The following is an 18,999-nucleotide window of genomic DNA, read 5'->3' as shown; positions in this document are numbered from 1 at the left end:
TCAATGGGTAGCTACACACTCATGGTATACATAGCCATACACAATCTTTATACAAGTGCTACCACAATAATATTTTATATATATAATATATATCAATACACCAAAAAGAAAAGACGGAAATAAATATCACTTCTAATTATGTCCCAAATTATTATCATGGCCTTTAGAATTTTCTTAATTGAATGAAGGTCACTCAGTATAAACCAATAAATCAAATGTATCCTCTGACTCCAGAGAACGCTTCCATCAAGTGACATCTGGCCTGGGAGCCTTATTTAGGGTTCCCCTGAAGCCAGCAGACTCTGCTGATGAAGACACTGAGCTTTATATTTAAGGCATTAGCAGGATGTACTTTCAGGGAAGAAATAAAATCTCTCCCTGCTGTCCTCCCAGTACATGCTGATGTGTCTTTTGTACAAAAGAGGCTATGGCTGTTTGGTGGAAGTGTGGCACTGAGGTGGACCACCAGTTCCCTTTCTTGGTAAAAGTCTAGTAAAACAATTCTGTTTTCAGAAATGCGCACATTTCAGGCAAACAGTGTATAGTTGAACCCCCCCACCTCCTGCAGCAATCTAAACCAGCTTAACGGTTAGTATGTTAATGAGTTGTCATTTCCTGTCTGATAAAGATTCTCACAGTATTTAACCACCGGTTTCCCTGGGGACCAACCAATACTAGAGCTCTATTCATAGTGACTCAGAATGGACCTCAGACTCCAGCCCTGATTCAACAATGATAGATTACCCTGCCCATGAAACTGTCTTGGCTCCTTCTATGGAGGCCTGCTCAGAAGGGGGTGGTAGAGGTTATCACGCAATCTTTCTGAAGAGGCCAAAGGCCATCACATGAATTCTCATTAACATTTATACCCTTCTCAGACTCAAAGGTTACAGAACAAAGAGTAATAAGAAATATATACCAATTGTTATCTAATAAATTTGGGAGTAGGTAAATGAATTGGTGCTAACTGTAAATCAATTTATGTTTAATCTAGTAAAAATGTTCTATAATAATCCTGTATGACTAGTTTGCTATCTTTAGCATTTAGTTGAATATACAGTATGAATCTGTGAAGCAGACGTAGTAAGAAAAAAATTATTAACTGATGTATTCTACTTGGTTTTGGAACTGAAATGTGGTAGTCTACCCAAATCAAGTTCCTGTATGTCCTGGGATTTTGGAAGAGCACTGCAAAATAAAGTAAGTTCATGAAAATTACGTACTAAACTAAAAAATCTAGGACTTTCTCATACATATAAGTTTGGATCTGTGGTCTCTGGCACCTTCTGAAATTCGTGGTGATTCAACCTCAGGATCTGGGATTAAAACTTCTTGAATTTCATTTGCATCTGGGCCTTTTTCAAATGATTAAAAGCTCTTTTGTACTCAATTTAGTCCATTGTGCCTTGAGTGGAATTACATAAACACATGACACCATCCGTTTCTTCATGACTGTGTAGAAGGAAGACCACTGCTTTATCCTGAAACTTCAGGTATATGATTGCTACTGCCTCATAGCACATTTATATCACAAACCAATTTGCAATTGCCTTTTCTTTTGCACATTTGGAATTGTTTACCCCAAGTATCAGAATGGAAGTAAGACCTCAGTATAATTACAGTTATTCTTTAAAATACCCAGGCATTAAAGAGAAGTGCTAGAGAACAAAATCTTGTTTCAGAACATAGACTTGAGCAGCAGAAGGCAAGTAGGCATTTATGTTCATGAATGAGGCCAGAGTTAAGGGAGTGGTCTACAGGAACCAAGTAAAACTGGCTGTCAAAACAAAGCCCTGTTAAAAATCAACTAATCTCAGGTATAGAAAGTGACACATTGGGGGAAGCTTTCTATAGTGACAGATCTGTAGCTGGTGTTTGAAGATTCACTAGGTTCTAAGAATGAAAAATCAAGTCAAAAATAAAGAATAGTGCACAAAAATTCATCTTTAAGGTGAGATGGCACTGAAGCTCATTGGCCTTGAGATCACTGAAAGTGCGTTCAGGATAAAACTGACAGTAGTGACTGGAATGCAATCTCACTGAAGATCAATCTAGTTATTCTGAAGGTTAGTTAAGGAGAAAATCACTAAACACAAGTAGATACCTAAGGAAAAAAAGCTCAGGACTCCTGATATCAAGAAACTTAACCTAGGGCTGGCACTGTGGCACAGCTGGAAAAGCCACTGCCTGTGATGCTGGCATCACATATGGGTGTCAGTTCAAGTCCTGGCTGCTCCACTTCTGATTCAGCTCCCTGCTACTGGGCCTGGGAAAGCAGCGGAGGATGGCCCAAGTCCTTGGGCCCCTGCACCCATGTGGGAGATTCAGATGAAGCTCCTGGCTCCTGGCTCTGGCCAGGTCCAGCCTTTGCCATTGTGGCCAATTAGGGAGTGAGACAGTGGAGGGAAGATCTGTTCTCTCTCTCTGTAACTCTTTCAAATAATACAATTTTTAAAAAAGAAACAATCTAGAAAGATGCTGTCAAAGTTTAACTTTACAGTACGGGAACCAGTAGGTTTCATACATTAGTAGCTGCAGCTATGAACAGGCACCTGCACACATGAACTAGGAAGGCAGATGGTAAGAACTGCTGCTGACTCCCTACCAGTGCACACAGAGCAGTCTGAAACCAGCACTGCCATCATGCTTCCTGAGCTTCCAGCCAAAGGCCTCACTGCCATCTGCAGTGCTTCCCAGTGTCCTCCTTCTCCACCTCCAAACGTCTTGGACTCATCACTCTAGTTTTCAAGTAAGAGCTGGTCAAAGAGGATAATCAATCCACTCAGCATTTTTTTTTTTTTCTTAAGATTGTATTTATTATTTATTTAAGAGGTAGAGTTACAGACAGTGGGAGGGAGAGACAGAAAAGTCTTCTATCGGCTGGTTCACTCCCCGAATGGCCACAACTGCCGGAGCTGGGCCGATCTGAAGACAGGAGACTTCTTCCAGGTCTCCCATGTGGGGGCGCAGAGGCCCAAGTACTTGGGCCATCTTCTGCTTTCTCAGGCCATAGCAGAGAGCTGGATCAGAAGAGGAGCAGCCAGGACTAGAACCGGTGCTCATATGGAATACTGGCGCCACAGGAGGAGGATTAACCTACTGCGCCACAGTGCAGGCCCTTCCACCTAGCAGTTCAATCTTCACTCATCTCTTGCCCCTCATTAAGTATGAATCTAACTTCTTTGTGCCTTGGTTTCCTCATCTACATGATAGTAGTATCACACAGATTATGGGGAGGATGTTTGGCACAGTGCTTAGGGATCCATATGGGATGCACATGTCCAATACTTGAATGCCTAGCTTCAAGCCCTGGCTCTGCTCCTAATTTCAGCTTCCCTTTAATGCACACCCTGGGAGGCAGTAGGTAATGGTTCAAGCACTTGGATCCCTGTCACCCATGTAGGGGATCTGGAGTAATGACCCAGCCTCAGTTATTACGGGCATTTGGAGAGTGAGCCTGTGGATGGAAGAACTCTGTTGCTTTCAGCCTTTCTATTTTTTAAAGGATTTATTTATTTGAAAAGCAGAGCTACAGAGAGAAAGAGAGAGAGAGAGAGACAGACAGACAGACAGACAGACCTTCCATCCACTGGTTCACTCCACAAATGGTCATAACAGCTGGGACTGGGCCAAGCTGAAGCCAGGAGCCAGGAGCCTCCTTTGGGTCTCCCATATGGGTACAGGGGCCCAAGCACTTGGGCCATCCTCTGCTGCTTTCCCAGGTACATCAGCAGGGAGCTGGATCAGAAGCAGAGCAGCCAGGACTCCAACCGACACTCATATGGGATGCTGGCACCGCATGCAGCAGCTTAACCTGATGTGCCACAGTGCTAGCCCCACCTGCCATTCAAATAAATAAAAATTCACAGTGTGTATGTGTACATATATCTATATATCTCTCTGTAGAAAGCATCTGATACAGTAGGTGCTCAATAAATGTTATTTTTCATTCTATATTCCTTTTAATGTGTATTTTTTTTTTTTTGGACAGGCAGAGTGGACAGTGAGAGAGAGAGAGACAGAGAGAAAGGTCTTCCTTTACAGTAGGCTCACCCTCCAATGGCCGCTGTGGCCAGCACACCACGCTGATCCGAAGGCAGGAGCCAGGTGCTTCCCCCGGTTTCCCATGTGGGTGCAGGGCCCAAGGACTTGGGCCATCCTCCACTGCACTCCAGGGCCACAGCAGAGAGCTGGCCTGGAAGAGGGGCAACTGGGACAGAATCCAGTGCCCTGACCGGGACTAGAACCCGGAGGAATAGCCTATTGAGCCGCGGCACCGGCTTTCATTTTCTTTTAATACTTATTTATTTAACTTACTTGGAAGGCAAAGAGACAGAGATAGACACAAAAAGATTTGTTACCAAAAGGTTTATTTCTTCAATGCCTATAACAGCCAGCAGTGGACCAGGCCATACCTAGGAGCCAGGAATTCAATCTGGGTCTCCCAAGTGGGTGGCATGGACTCAACTATTTGAAATATCATCTGCTGCCTCCAAGGGTGTGCACTGACAGGAAGCTGTAATTGGGAACAGAGCCAGGACCTGAACCCGGGGACCCCATATTGGGGGGAGGGAGGCAAGCAGCATCTTCATCACTATACCAAATGCTTGACCCTTCATTCATCTCATATTTTCTATCTCTAGCTTTACTGGAGTCTTTCTCTGAGTCTAAAATACACAGTAGTTGCTCCAATTAATGAATGAATTAATTCATCTGGTCAACAAATATTTACAGAACAACTAAATATGGTAATAATGACCTTTGCCTGATTTTTCCTTATCCCATAATTCCTTTTAATCCAATATAACTGGGTTTTAGTTTTCACTGTTCTACTCAAACTACCATGGACATGAAGTGGAAGATTTCCCAAACTGCAGAAGGTTATGTCAAAATCCGAATGGACAACAAAGTCTCAGCAGCTGGGGTCTTAAGCCCTAAGAATCCTTTTTCAGATAATACAAAGGTTTGTGTTCTATACTTCCATAGCTTTTGCCAACAATTTTACAATGCCAAGTGTCAAAAAGAAATCAAAAACATGAGCCACTTTATATTTTTTAAAATAAATGGACAGATTTTCTCTCTGTAGAAGAAAAAGTCCAGGCCCAAATAGATTGTTCTGACCACTTTCCATAGAGTGTGGAATAAGAAACAACATTCAGATTCAAGCACTTAATTACTCACTGGTTAAAATGATCTCTCTTGCCACAGGCAAGCCTGATGCTGAGGTCAAACATCAAGTTAACTCAGAAATAGGAGACAGCAAAGAAGAGCATGGAACATTCTGTATCTGGTAAAAAGTCCCTGTTCCAGCCAACCCCATCCCCCAGCTCTCAAGTTCATGATTGAGTTATGGAAACTTTTCTTGTGTGGTAAAACTGGGGACTTTGTCTTCCAATAAGACCCTGGCAACCTGACAATGAGCCAATGTTCTGCATATGGTTTGCTGCGAGTCATATGCTTAATGTTATTTTCTGGAAATTCTCATCCTCCATTTGGTGGGAATACCGGAACATGTCATTCTAATTATGATTTTTAAAGTTATATCTGGTTATGCTCTTTAACAAATACGTACAAGTCTCGCTCACTGAAGAAAGTACAAAATAAAATTAACTTTAAATCATCATCATCATCATTATCATAAAAAAGAACACACACATGTAATAATGCCTTTTGAGCTCTAAAGTCCCCTGGATCTTTGTTTTCATTCCCTGATTTTAACTGAAGATAGCAAGGAGTGAAAAATTTCATTATATGCTTAATTTTTTAAAGAAACTTTTCCTTAACTACCTGCTAAACATACCATAAATCTAAAGGCTAATATCTGTATTGCTATTCTCAGAATATATAACTGATTCATTACATCTGTTCAGATTTACAGGCATAGCTATGACCAATGCTTTTATTTAGGAATAGATAGTAAGAACACTTTCTTTTAAACCTACTACCACCAGCAACTACTTTCCAGAACTGTCCAAGAAAAAAATCTATTAATTATTATTTCTGATTGGAGGACTGGACCTATTTGCATTTTAATTTTGGGGGTAAGGCTTATATTCTCTCTGGGACCTTAGGATTGTCATACAATGACAAATTGTACTAAAAATACCACAGGCCAAAGGCACACTTAGGGTATCATATTTAGCTGGGCCACTCCATAGTTAGATTGAGAACAGAAGCCTTCTGGGTAGTCATCAGCATAGCGTTTAAACGTCTATGAAAGGACTCAACCCAACCACCAGAGATGTAACTGTCAATAGGAACAAGCTTTATGCTACCTGGGGGAGGCGAGCAGGTTGGCCTGGCAGGCCTCAGGCATACCTGTGGTATGAGTTTGATCAAATTTGGTCTTATACAAAACTAAGAGTTAGGGTACCTTGTACCTTGATAAATGTCTCTTCTTAGTTACATTTCCCTCCTGTGATTTGTCCCTTTCTTAGGCTCTTACCTACGCCCTCACCTATCTGACTCTAAGAAGCTCTTTTCAAAACAGCAGAAACATTTAAATAATCCAAATGTCTATCAGTGGGACAATGGAAGAATAGTTACCCAATGGAACAAACTACCAAAGTGAAAATAAATAATCTGGGGCCTGGTGCTATGGGGCAGCAGGTTAAGCCACTGCCTGCCATGCTGGCATCTCATTTGGGTGCAGGTTCCAGTCTCAGCTGCTCTACTTCTGATCCAATACCCTGCTAAGTCTTCTGGGAAAAAGCAAAGATGACCCAAGTACTTGGGCCCCTACACCCATAAGAGAGATCCGATGAAGATCCTGGTTCCTGGCTACAGCCTGACTCAGCCATGGCCATGTGGCCATCTGGGCAGTGAACCATTGGGTGGAAGATAGATCTGTCTCTCCTTCTCTCTTTCCTTTAAAAAAATTTTTATTTTTCTCTAAGCAGAGGCTTAGAGAAAGAGAGAGATAGAGAGAAAGGGGAAATAGAGCAGCCAGGACTCAAATTGGAGCCCATATGGGATGCTGGCACTGCAGATGGTGGCTTTACCCACTAGGCCACAGTGCCAGCTACAGTAAAATAAATCTTAAAAAACAAGGGAGAGGGGCCGGCGCCGTGGCTCACTTGGTTAATCCTCTGCTTGAGGCGCCGGCATCCCATATGGGCGCAGGGTTTTAGTCCTGGTTGCTCCTCTTCTAGTCCAGCTCTCTGCTGTGGCCCAGGAGGGCAGTGGAGGATGGCCCAAGTGCTTGGGCCCTGCACCCACATGGGAGACCAGGAGGAAGCACCTGGCTCCTGGCTTCAGATCAGTGTAGCTCCTGCCGCAGCGGCCATTTGGGGAGTGAACCAACAGAGGGAGGTCTTTTCTCTCTGTCTCTCTCACTGTCCAACTCTGTCAAATAAATTAAAAAAAAAAAAAAAAGAAAGAAAGAAAGAAAGAAAAAAGGGGGGGTGGGGAGAGCTGGCGCAGTGGCCTAGCAGGCAAAGTCTGGTGCCGGCATCTCTGGACGTTGGTTTGGGTCCCAGCTGCTCCACTTCCGATCCAGCTCTCTGCTATGGCCTAGGAAAGTAGCTGAGGATGGCCCAAGTCCTTGGGCCCCTGCAACCATGTGGGAGACCTGGAGGAAGCTCTGGATTACTGGCTTCAGGTAGGCCCAGCTCCTGCCATTGTGGCCATTTTGGGAGTAAACCAGAGGACGGAAGCTCTGTGTCTTTCTTTCTCTCTCTGCCTTTGCCTCTCTGTAATTCTGCCTTTCAAATAACTAAATCTTAAAAAAAAAAAATCTTCAGCAACACACAATGATACAAGCAATTTAACAAGTGAAAAGTTTCCACAGATTATATGCAGTATGGTACCATTATCATGAGGCTAAAAAATAAGAGACTATATAAGTAAGTTATTTATAACTCCTCTGAGCCAATTTTCTTTTCAGTAAAAGGGGAGGGGCACTCATCACAAAGGGTTATAATTGGAAATAAATAGTAATAACAAATATAACTATAGGTAATATCCACTATGTTCAAAAAATAGTTTTTTTTTTTTCAAAAAATAGTTTTCTCAAGAATTTTTTGTGTAATTTTTGATAAAAGACTTGCCCTAGCTAAAGGTAGGGCACTGATTAAAGAGTGAAGTGAGTGGGTACTATTTAAAGGAAATATGGGGTTTCCCACAATCTTCCCTAAGAGCATACAAAACAGTTGCCTACAAGTCTGCCTTTTCATTCACAGTAGAAATATGCTGAGTGAGACTTTGAGAACACAGGCAGTATCAAGCTTGAGAGAGAGGTTTTTAAAAATCCACATCTTTGAAATGTTAACTCATTAACATGAGTTTGTATCAACTAAACTGGAAAATATTTGATTACGGGACATTTCACATTATAACCTAAGTAAGAAAGGTTACCAGTGATCACCCGAACTGGAGAATAAATGCTACTCAAAGAAATGTGTTTGAAAGAACAGCAAGCAGAAGCAGATGCAGAGAGAAGGTAAATAACTGGCTGCAGCAGAGCTCACACATGAATCCAGGTTTGCCTGTGCTCCTCTTGCCATACCACTCACTCACTCTCTGCATTTACTCCTAGGATTCATTGTTCATTCTTCCTTGCCTTAATATCTTATCATTTTATTTATTTAAAGACATATCCATTTGTTTAAAAGACAAAGTTATATGTAGAGAAAAGGAGAGAGAGAGAGAGAGAGAGAGAGATCTTCCATCCACTGGTTCACTCTCCAAATGGCCACAACAGCCAAATGTGGGAGTGAGAAAGCAGAAGCTAGGAGCTTCTTCCAGGGCTCCCATATGGGTGCCGAGGCCCAAGCACTTGGGCCATCTTCTGCTGCTTTCCCAGGTATGCCAGCAGGGAGCTGGATCAGAAGTGGAGCAGCCAGGACCTGAACCAGTGCCCACATGAGTCTGGCTCTACTCACCATACCACCTTATCATTTTATTTTAAATTGGACCTGCTGCTGTTGCTGTTTTTCTTGGCTTGTGTGTTGATTTTTTTCCGCTTCTGCTGTGGCAGTTCATCACTCTCTTATTTTGGGTATATAACTTTAAATGTCCTTCAAAAGACTGCATTCCAAACTTTACAACTTCAGTTTGATGACTGCCTATACCAGTTAGAGTTTTAACCATGTGAAGGGTAGAACTAACAATTAAGAGGGAATGTCTCCACAATACTTCAAGGTGCTACTTTTGGCTCAATTCAACAACAGGTCTAGTGAATCCATCAGATGGCTCTCTTATCTGAAATAAACTGGTTCTGTGTTTATTATGACATGAGCACAGAAATTTAGGTCTACTGAAAACATATTTTCTTGTTTCACTTGACCTTCTTAGTCTAGGCTTTATGATTCTACTAATTTTCATCTGAACATTTATATTTAGGAGCATTCTTACCGCAAAACATAGGAAACATATGTCATGTTCAATTGGAGAATCAGATTAAAATATAAAGTTATTATTTACAAAGATTAGAAAGATATCCTCTGGCATCTGATGACAAAGCATTACTATGACTTGCTAAGTTGCATTATTTATTTTGTTTAGCATATCATCTAGAAAAGACACTGAGGTAACCCCTGTACACAGTGCTGTACACAGTGTACAGTGCTGGGGAAAGATGAGGCTATCAGTATAATTCAATATGCCTCCTGAAAATGATTTTTTAAATGTGAAAATGTGACACTAACCATTTAATTCAACAAAAACTTGAGTCCAGTGGTTGGCATTTTGGCATATTAGGTTAAGCCTCTGCTTGTAATGCTAGCATCCTGTGTCAGGCCACTGACTAGAATCTCAGCTACCCTACTTTACTCCCAGTCCAGCCTCCAGCTGCTGTGTCTGGGAAAGCAGCAGAAAATGGCCCAAGTCCTTGGGTCCTTACACGCACATGGGAGACCTGGATGAGGCTCCTGGCTCCTGACTTCTACCTGGTCCAGCTCCAGCCTTTTTGGTCATTTGGGGATTAGAAAGTGTTCCCTGACTTCCATCAGATAACCGCTGTTATCAGGGCCCTCCCTTCACAGCTGTATGTACTGCATGCACTTACAGGTGTATTCTAGGTGAGTATGTGATTATTGTCTTTTTGCTACTAGTTTGGATCTGTAACATATAAAGGACTTTATAAGGATTCAAACAGCAAAAGAATTGGAGCAATTAAATGTCCATGTACAAATTATAATTCATACTTATTATTGAAATGGTTCATTCATTCAATGGTCCACTCAACAATATCCTGCTAACTTACTAGGAGAGGGAGAAACCACTCCCCTAACTATGCCCTATCTCAGCAGGAAGCAGCCAGGGAGACTGTCAGTGTGTCCATTCCCTGTTTCTCTCTCCCCAGCCTCTTGTCTATGTAACACCAGAAGTTTTTTTTTTTTTTCCTTTCTTCCTACATACGTACTAAAATGCTGGATTTGTGAGAACACTGGGCCTGAATCCCCAGGCCTGAAGAAACAGGGCAAAGATAGATAATGGAAAGACTAGCACAATGTTTATTGCTCTGGAAGGCCCTTCACCTGGTGACATTCCAAACTGCTAAAACAAAGCACTGTAAACTTCACCAAGGAGCCTTACTGCATGTCTCCCACCCACCTTATCAAGGTCCATGTGGCACTCTGCACCTCCCCCAACAAGCAGCAGGCAGAGTCCCTTCTCATGCTGCTTGTTGGGCGAGGTGCAGAGCACCACGTGGTTTCAAACTCCTTGCCTTCTGTCTGAGCAGGCTCAACCCCACTTTCTCTTTAATGCCCCCTCCAAATTCTGTCCTCTCTAAAATAAAGTCTTCTCTACTTTAATTAGCTGCCTCTTCTCCTTCTTTGAACTCTGGAATCATAAAACCTAACATCTATAATCAAAAGTTTAGGAATTAAAAAAAAAAAAAAAGGATTGGCTCCACTAAGTATATTTTCAAGAATATATTGTTTTCTTGGGGGCCGGCGCTGTGGTGCAGTGGGTTGAGGCCTTGGCCTACAGTGCCAGCATCCCATATGGGCACCAATTTGAGACCTGGCTGCTCTACTTATGATCCAGCTCTCTGCTATGGCCTGGGACAGCAGTGGAAGATGGCTCAAGTCCTTGGGCCCCTGTACCCACATGGGACACCTGGAAGAAGTCCTGGCTCCTTGCTTCGGATCAGCACAGTTCCAGCCGTTGTGACTAATTGGGGAGTAAACCATCGGATGGAAGACCTCTCTCTTTCTGCCTCTCCTCTCTCTCTGTGTAACTCTTTCAAATAAATAAATAATCTTTAAAATATATATATATATATATATATACACTGCTTTCTTAATTACTACACTGAAAATGAACCAGAGAATATTATTAACAATCCCTTTAAAAAAAATTTATTTATTTTATTTGAAAGGCAGAGTTAGAGAGAGGCAGAGGCAGAGGCAGAGAGAGAGGTCTTCCATCTGCTATTTCACACCCCAAATGGCTGCAATGAAAGGGGCTGGGCCTATCTGAAGCCAGGAGCTTCTTCCAGGTTTTCCACGTGGGCGCAGAGGCCCAAGGACTTGGGCCATCTTCTACTGCTTTCTATGGCCCATTAGCAGGGAGGAGGATTAGAAGTGGAGCAGCCACAACTCTTTATGGGATGCCAATGTGCAGTTGGTGGCTTAACCCTTTATGCCACAACACTGGTCGCTGTCTAACTCTTTCAAATAAATAAATAAATCTTAAAAAAAAAAACTAAACACAAAAATAAAACCACTGGGTAATTTTAGCATTTTTAAATGGCCTAATTTTTTACCTAATGAAGTAAGAGGTTCATTACCTGACATATTTTTGTTAATAGTATAACATCTTACCATGCCTTATTTAATGAAATTCTAAAATTTTATTGTAAGATTTATATTTAATTAAATGTAACTTTGTCTAGCATCTTACTGTACTGACATACTAAAGTTTCATCAAACTGTAATGAAACACATGTCTTTTATATAAAGAGGATTTCTAATTTCTGTGGAAGAGCTATGAATGCAAACCCCCAAGCTTCTTTTAAATCAGGAACTATCTGACTTGATACATGTCTGGCTTACAATTAAGCATGGATAATGTTTCCTTGCTATAGGACAAGAAAGCATGCATCAATTTATTAACAGGGCCAAAGACTTCTGCTTCTTAAAAAGTAGTTATCTCAAAAACTCTGTCCTGAATCTTCTACACATTTGTCCCAAACAGTGAAGATATTAAAATGAGTTCTTAAAGAATTACTCACCCAATGAAAGCCACCATCTGTTCCACTATGTGCTTGCTGAATGTTACTATAACAAAAATTTTCTGTAAGAAAAAGACCAGTTTAAATACGGATTTAGTCATCAAAGACCCTAGTACAATTTCACAACTCTGACAATAGTCTCAAAAAGGTTAAGTTCTGCCCAAAATTGCAATTTTTCGATTTTTTCTAAAATAAAAAAACAAAATTTAATTAAAATGTTGTCTAGTTTGTATTTTAAAGATTCTGCTCTTAAACACAGTTTTAGTCTAACTAGGATATATAACCACTCCTGAGGGAAAATAAGGATCATGAAACCCAAGACTGGGACGGAATAGTGGACATTCACATGTTCTGGGTATCTAGGACTTGTGCCTACCACTGCAGTCATGGGTTCCCTGAGTTCCACCACTGAAATCAAAGCTGACAACACAGATCTGAGGTAAATCTAATCCAGAGGGGGGGAGGGAGGGAGGGAGGGAGGGAGGGAAGGAAGGAAGGAAGGAAGGAAGGAAGGAAGGAAGGAAGGAAGGAAGGAAGGAAGCAAAGAAAGAAACAACAACAAAAAAATCTGTACATCTTTCATGCAAAGTTTTTAGAGAAGTACCATAAAAATTCTGTTTCCAAACTCGGAATGAGCTCAGCCTTTCAGGCTTATGGCTGAATTGATAAGATCTGGGACAAATTCAGTTAGATGGTAATGAGGCACTCTCTCCATTAATTAGAGATATTGATACTGCAACAAATGTTAACATAAAGGAAAACACAAGGTTCTGTTACTGGTTTTCAGGAGCAAAGAGGTAAGGATACTTCTTCAAAGCCCTAAAGAGGTGTACTAGTTTTTCTAAAAATTGTAAATGCTTTTAGTTTGTAAAATAAAGAAACAAAAGTTCTACAGGTTCAAATAAAGGAAAGTTTAAGCTTAGATTAAAAAAAAAAAGATTTATTCAAAAGGCAAATTTACACAGAAATAAGGAATAAGGAGAGACAGATCTTCCATCTGCTGGTTCACTCCCCAAATGTCGGCAACGGCCAGGGCTGGGCCAGGCTGAAGCCAGGAACCTGGAGCTTCTTCAAGGATTCCCACATGGGTACAGGGGCCCAAGCCATCTTCCACTGCTTTCCCAGGCACATTAGCAGGGAGCTGGATTGGAAATGGAGCAGCTGGGCCTCAAACTGGTTACCATATGATATGCTAGCACTGCAGACAGTGGCTAAACCTGCTACACCACAGCCCAGGCCCTAAGGTTAGCAAAGGGTGGATAATTATCTGATTAAATATGAATAATTCTAGATTCTCTCTCCACAGTCCTAGTAACAAACTTTTCAGTGCTGTCACTGTTAAATACTTAACTTTAGCCAATATAACAATAGGGGAGGAGGAAAATATTATAAATAACAAGTCTTTTAATCTACTCATGATGAATCTCAGGAAAGTGGGTAATTAGGCTAAAACATACTATTTCAAGTAGAAGACTAATATAGTAATGCTGTACAAACAGTGTATGAATATTATGAAGCTAATAAGACAACTATTATAGATATCTTAGAGAGGAAAATATTAATATATGGGATTCCATACCAAAAGCCAGTTACTTAAAGTTATAATTTTATTAATCATCTGAACTAATGTTTTTGCTTCTCAGCCTTTCACCACCATGAGCTTTCCATACTATAATTTTTTTTTAACAATAGATTCAGTGATAGATTTATTTATTTATTTGCTTGTTTATTTATTTATTTTGACAGGCAGAGTGGATAGTGAGAGAGAGAGACAGAGAGAAAGGTCTTCTGTTTTGCCGTTGGTTCACCCTCCAATGGCCGCTGCGGCCGGCGCATCTCGCTGATCCGAAGCCAGGAGCCAGGTGCTTCTCCTGGTCTCCCATGCGGGTGCAGGGCCCAGGGACTTGGGCCATCCTCCACTGCACTCCCGGGCCATAGCAGAGAGCTGGCCTGGAAGAGGGGCAACCGGGATAGAATCCGGCGCCCCAACCGGGACTAGAACCCGGTGTGCCGGCACCGCAAGGCGGAGGATTAGCCTGTTAAGCCACGGCGCCGGCCATACTATAATTTCTTAATATTAAAAATAAACCAATACCCAGATAGTTGCACAATATCACTGCCTTGAAACAAAATAAGGGGCTGGCCCTGTGGCACAGTGGGTTGATCCTCTGCCTGCAGCGCCGGCATCCCATATGGGCGCCAGCTCTAGTCCCAGCTGTCCCTCTTCTGGTCCAGCTCTCTGCTGTGGCCTGGGAAAGCAGTGGAGGATGGCCCGGGTCCTTGAGCCCCTGCATCCACATGGGAGACTGGGAGGAGGCACCTGGCTCCTGGCTTCGGATCAGCGCAGCTCCAACCATTGCGGCCATCTGGAGAGTGAACCAACGGAAGGAAGACCTCTCTCTCTGTCTCTCCCTCTCACTGTCTGTAGCTCTACTTCTCAAACAAATAAATAAAATCTTAAAAAAGATAAGGTTTTCTTTTTATATGAAGCAGCTTGAAAATTCACTGTTAAGGAAGACATAAAATGTGTCACACATTCAAGAACATGTTTCAGAGTCTTTTAGGCTGGAGGTCTGAGTGAGGATACTACCAAGTAAACAAAAGGCATAGTTCACCAAATAGCCCTATCAAGCACTGGCACAGAGAAAATAAGGGGAAATGCATAGCACAAAAAAGAAAGAAAGGTGTAGGAATTACTGGTGCCATTCTGACCAAAGAAGCCATCTGTTAAAGGAGGGGCCAGCTAAGAAGGAATCTTAGATTCGGTGATTAAATGTTTACTAAGTGCCTTACTAAGTACGACATGCTATTCTAAATGTTAGAACACTTCAGTGAACCGAGAGACACTTTTCCTCTCCTGCAGCTTATAATAATCCCATGTATGTGTGTGTGCTGATGGTTGGGAAGGTAGGGAAACAATAAATACCCAGGACCCGTAGTCATATGGTAAATAAAGTAACATGAATGAGTATGCTAACTTCCTTCATTACTTAGGAGAAAGGCAATGTCCCTAATGTCTCTAAAGGTAGACAACTTGAACCTGTCCGTTAGAAAGGGATCTCCTGATCTATCCTATGAGGTGGGTTGATTTGAATATTTTAGGGGAAGGTTAATAGCTGGCAAGACATCAATAAATATAATAATTAACAAAGAAGGCTGTTATCTGAATTTAAGCTGAGGAAAAAGGGAAGGAGATGGTATTTGGCTAACCCACATTCCACATCAGAATGCCTGGGCTCAGAACCTGACTCCAGCTGCCTACCAATGCAGGCCCTAGAAGTCAGCAGTGACGGACCCACAGTTGGGTTTCTGCCACCATGCGGGACACCTGGATTGAGATCTCACCCCATGCCCAGCCTCTGCTGTCGTGTGGGCACATGAGAATGAACCAGCATATGGGAGCTCTTTCTCCCTCAGTTTGTCTGTCTTTCAAATAAATAATAGGATAAATAAAAAGAAGTTTTTGTTTTTGTTTTTAAAGGAAAGAAAGAAAATCAGATGAGAGAACAGGTTTACTATGTGAGTCCAGAAAAATCTGTGTGTGGAGTTTTCCTCCCTATTTTTTTCAGAAATGGCTTAAAATGTTTATATTACTCACTAATATTGCTTACCCAGGAATGAGAAATGCTTGTTCTAAGCTACATCTGGGTGTACATCAAGTGACATGCCTTTACGAAGTATGTCACCATGAGACAACAGAACATAGCAAACATATCCCATGGGCCTAGTTTACTGAAGGAACTCAGATCCTTCCCTTTTGGAACACAAATAGATTTTAGTTTTCTCTTTGTCCCTCCACATGGATACAGGGAATGAGCTTTCACTTGACAGAACTACGCTGGAATTCCAGGGCCTTGGGCAAGTATTTTACCTACTCTAACACAGTTCCATCATCTATGAAACATGGAAAATAACTACTTTATAGTACTGTTCTGACAATGAGATAACCTATGCACATTATCTGCCACAGGTCCTGATAAAAAGTAGGCATTAAACAATTTAGTTTCCTTAATCATGTAAATATTTTAAAGTTAAGAAAGAAATGTAAAAGAATGAAAAGAACACTGAACTTGAAGCCAAAAGACGGGTTCAAATTCCAGCTGTTACTCTCTTAGGCAACTATTACTTATTAACTTAAGCTTGACAAATACAAAAGGGTTGTCTGATTCCTCTATCCTAGGACTACACTAAGTACTTTAAAGTGTGCAGTACTATACAAAATAAAACATTATCATAATTTAAAAAATAAACCTATTGAGAATGTTTTCAAATACACTAGTTTTGAGTCTTTCCAAAGTAATTGGTCCGATGTTACACACCCTATCATAATAAATAGGGTACTGATAATAAATTTTGCTGTAATGTATGGAATGCTAGTAAATTTAAGAGGTATAAAGCAGGGGCCAGTGCTGCGGCGTAGCTGGTAAAGCTGCTACCTGAACACCAGCATCACATATGGGCACTGGTTTGTGTCTTGGCTATTCCACTTCTGACCCAGCTCCCTGCTAACAGCCTGGGAAAAGCAACAGAAGATGGCCCAAGTGCTTGGGCTCCTGCCACACATGTGGGAGACCTGGAAATGCCTCCTGGCTTTAGTCTGGCCCAGTCGCAGCCTTTGCAGGCATCTGGAGAGTGAACCAGTAGATGGAAGATCTCTCTCTCTCTCTTTTTCAAATAAATAAATTATCTGGGATGCTGGCATCTCATTTGAGCACAGGTTTGAGTCCTGGCTGCTCAGCTTTCAGTTCAGCTCTCTGTTGGTGCATCCAGGAAGGCACTGCAAGATGGCCTGAGTGCTTGGACTCTACTATCCATGTGAAAGACATGATGGAGTTCCAGGACCCTGGCTTTGGCTTGGCCCAGCCCTGGCTGTTGAAGCCATTTGGGGAGTGAACCAGTTGATGGAAGATCTCTTTTTGAAGCCAAGAGTCTGGAGCTTGTTCTAGGACTCCCACATGGGCCATCTTTCACTGCTTTCCCAGGCCATAGCAGAGAGCTGGATCGGAAGTGGAGCAGCTGGGACTCAAACTGGCACCCAAAAGGGATGCCAGCACTGTAGAGGGTGGCTTTACCTGCTACGCCACAGTGCCAGCCCCTCATCTTAAGCAAAGCAACAGCACTGCAATATTTACAAAACAGTATTCAGAGAGTGGGTATTTGGTCTATCAGTTAAAACACCCATACCCCACACTGGAGTGCCTGGGTTTGATTCCTGGCTCCTGACTCTAGCTTCCTGTTAATGTATTGTAGATCCTGGGATGTGGCAGTAATAGCTCATGTGATTTGGTTCCTGCCGCACATGAGAGAGACCTAGATTGAACTCCCTGCTTCTGGCTTTGGCCTGGCCCAGCTCCAGCCATTGCAGGCATCTGAGGGAGTGAACCAGTAGATGGGAGGGAGATTTCTTTGTCTGATTCTCAAAAAATAAAAACACTAAAAAAGCAATAACCTGTATTCACTGAACAAAATACTTAACATTAGTAGGAAGAGATATATTCTTTAAAGGTGGAAAAACATATCCTTGAGATTCTGAGAAATTATTACAGCAGGATAGGAGAGCCAGCTCAATAAACTCATCTCAAATCTAAGATGAGAAATTGGGGTCAGGAACAGGCGTGCGGTATGGAGTTAGCATGTTGACTGAGATGCCTGATACTGTACTGATACTACTGTGCCTGGTTCGAGTCTTGGTTTCCTAACTTCTCATCCTGTGTCCTGTGAATGCACATCTTGGGACACACAGAATGACAGCTCAGGTACTTGGGTCCCTGCCACTCATGTTGGAGACCTGGACTGACTACTAGGCCCTGGCTTTGGCCTGGCCCAGCCCTGCCTGTTGTGGGCATTTGGGAGTCAAACAGTACACAAAAGAATCTGTCTCTCTATCTCTCTGCCTTTCAAATAAAATGAAAATAAACAACATTTAAAAAAAAAAAACACTCTAAACTCCAAATAGTACTTAAAAAAATAAAGAAACTAGGGAGGTAGGGGCAGCTAATGTTTTCCTGTTTTATTCTTCCCTTCTAAGAGCCAGAGGCAGAAGTGCTAAGAAGAAACTGGGGAAATATGCTATTTATACTTTTAATTATTATGGAATCATATGAGGATACAAAACATTACTTCACTGTTCTTGCCTTTCTTGACTACCTCTCTTTGTTGCAAATTACACTGATTGAAAACAAACTTGCAGTTAATTTTTATTTTATTTTAGTAAGATCTGCCCTTAGAAGGAAATAATTCATATCATATTTCTGGAAGCACATACCCACTACCCCATCATTTGAATTATTTGCTTCTTTTTTTCATGTACGTATGAATAGAGGAGACAAAGTAGACAGACGTACCCAAATACCCTATCCTATTTGGTTAAGAGTTGCTTTGAGGACTAGCAGATTCTCACTTCTCTAACCACAATCTACATCTTCTTGCCTCTTCAGAGACCCTTTTCTTCCTCATTTTCCCCCATGCTGACATCTGGCTGATTTTCGGTAAAGGATACTGGTGCCAAGAAAGGAAGTGCTAAGTAGAGCTGCTAACTAGAGTATATGAAAGAAAAATGAGAATCAGTGAAAGGCAGTATTCTCTCAGCTTGTGGTCAGTGAAGAAACTACTTTTTTCTTTTTACTATATATGTGAAAATGGTGTACATTTTCCTGCACAGGACTACTACTTTTGTTTGGCAGAAATCTTGGCTTGGGAAGGGCGCTTGGTCTATTAATAAGGTATCAGTTAAGATGCCTGCTTCACATAGGAGTGTCTGGGCTTGAGTACCAGTTTTGCTCCTAACTCCAGTTTCCTGCTAACATGGACTTTGGGAA

General features: G+C 41.8%; 1 protein-coding gene across 1 annotated transcript in view; it reads right to left on the bottom strand.

Moving 5' to 3' along the window:
- Positions 1–18,999, bottom strand: part of VMP1 (vacuole membrane protein 1) — a 148,740-nt gene that overhangs the window by 15,424 nt on the left and 114,317 nt on the right. The window contains exon 10 of the mRNA XM_062216741.1: positions 12,182–12,243. Coding sequence (XP_062072725.1) covers positions 12,182–12,243 — 62 coding nt within the window. The remainder of the gene's footprint in view (positions 1–12,181; positions 12,244–18,999) is intronic.

The sequence above is a fragment of the Lepus europaeus genome, chromosome 18 (genome assembly GCF_033115175.1).
Source record: "Lepus europaeus isolate LE1 chromosome 18, mLepTim1.pri, whole genome shotgun sequence".
Classification (NCBI taxonomy): Eukaryota; Metazoa; Chordata; class Mammalia; order Lagomorpha; family Leporidae; genus Lepus; species Lepus europaeus.
This window is presented reverse-complemented; position numbering and strand designations above follow the sequence as displayed.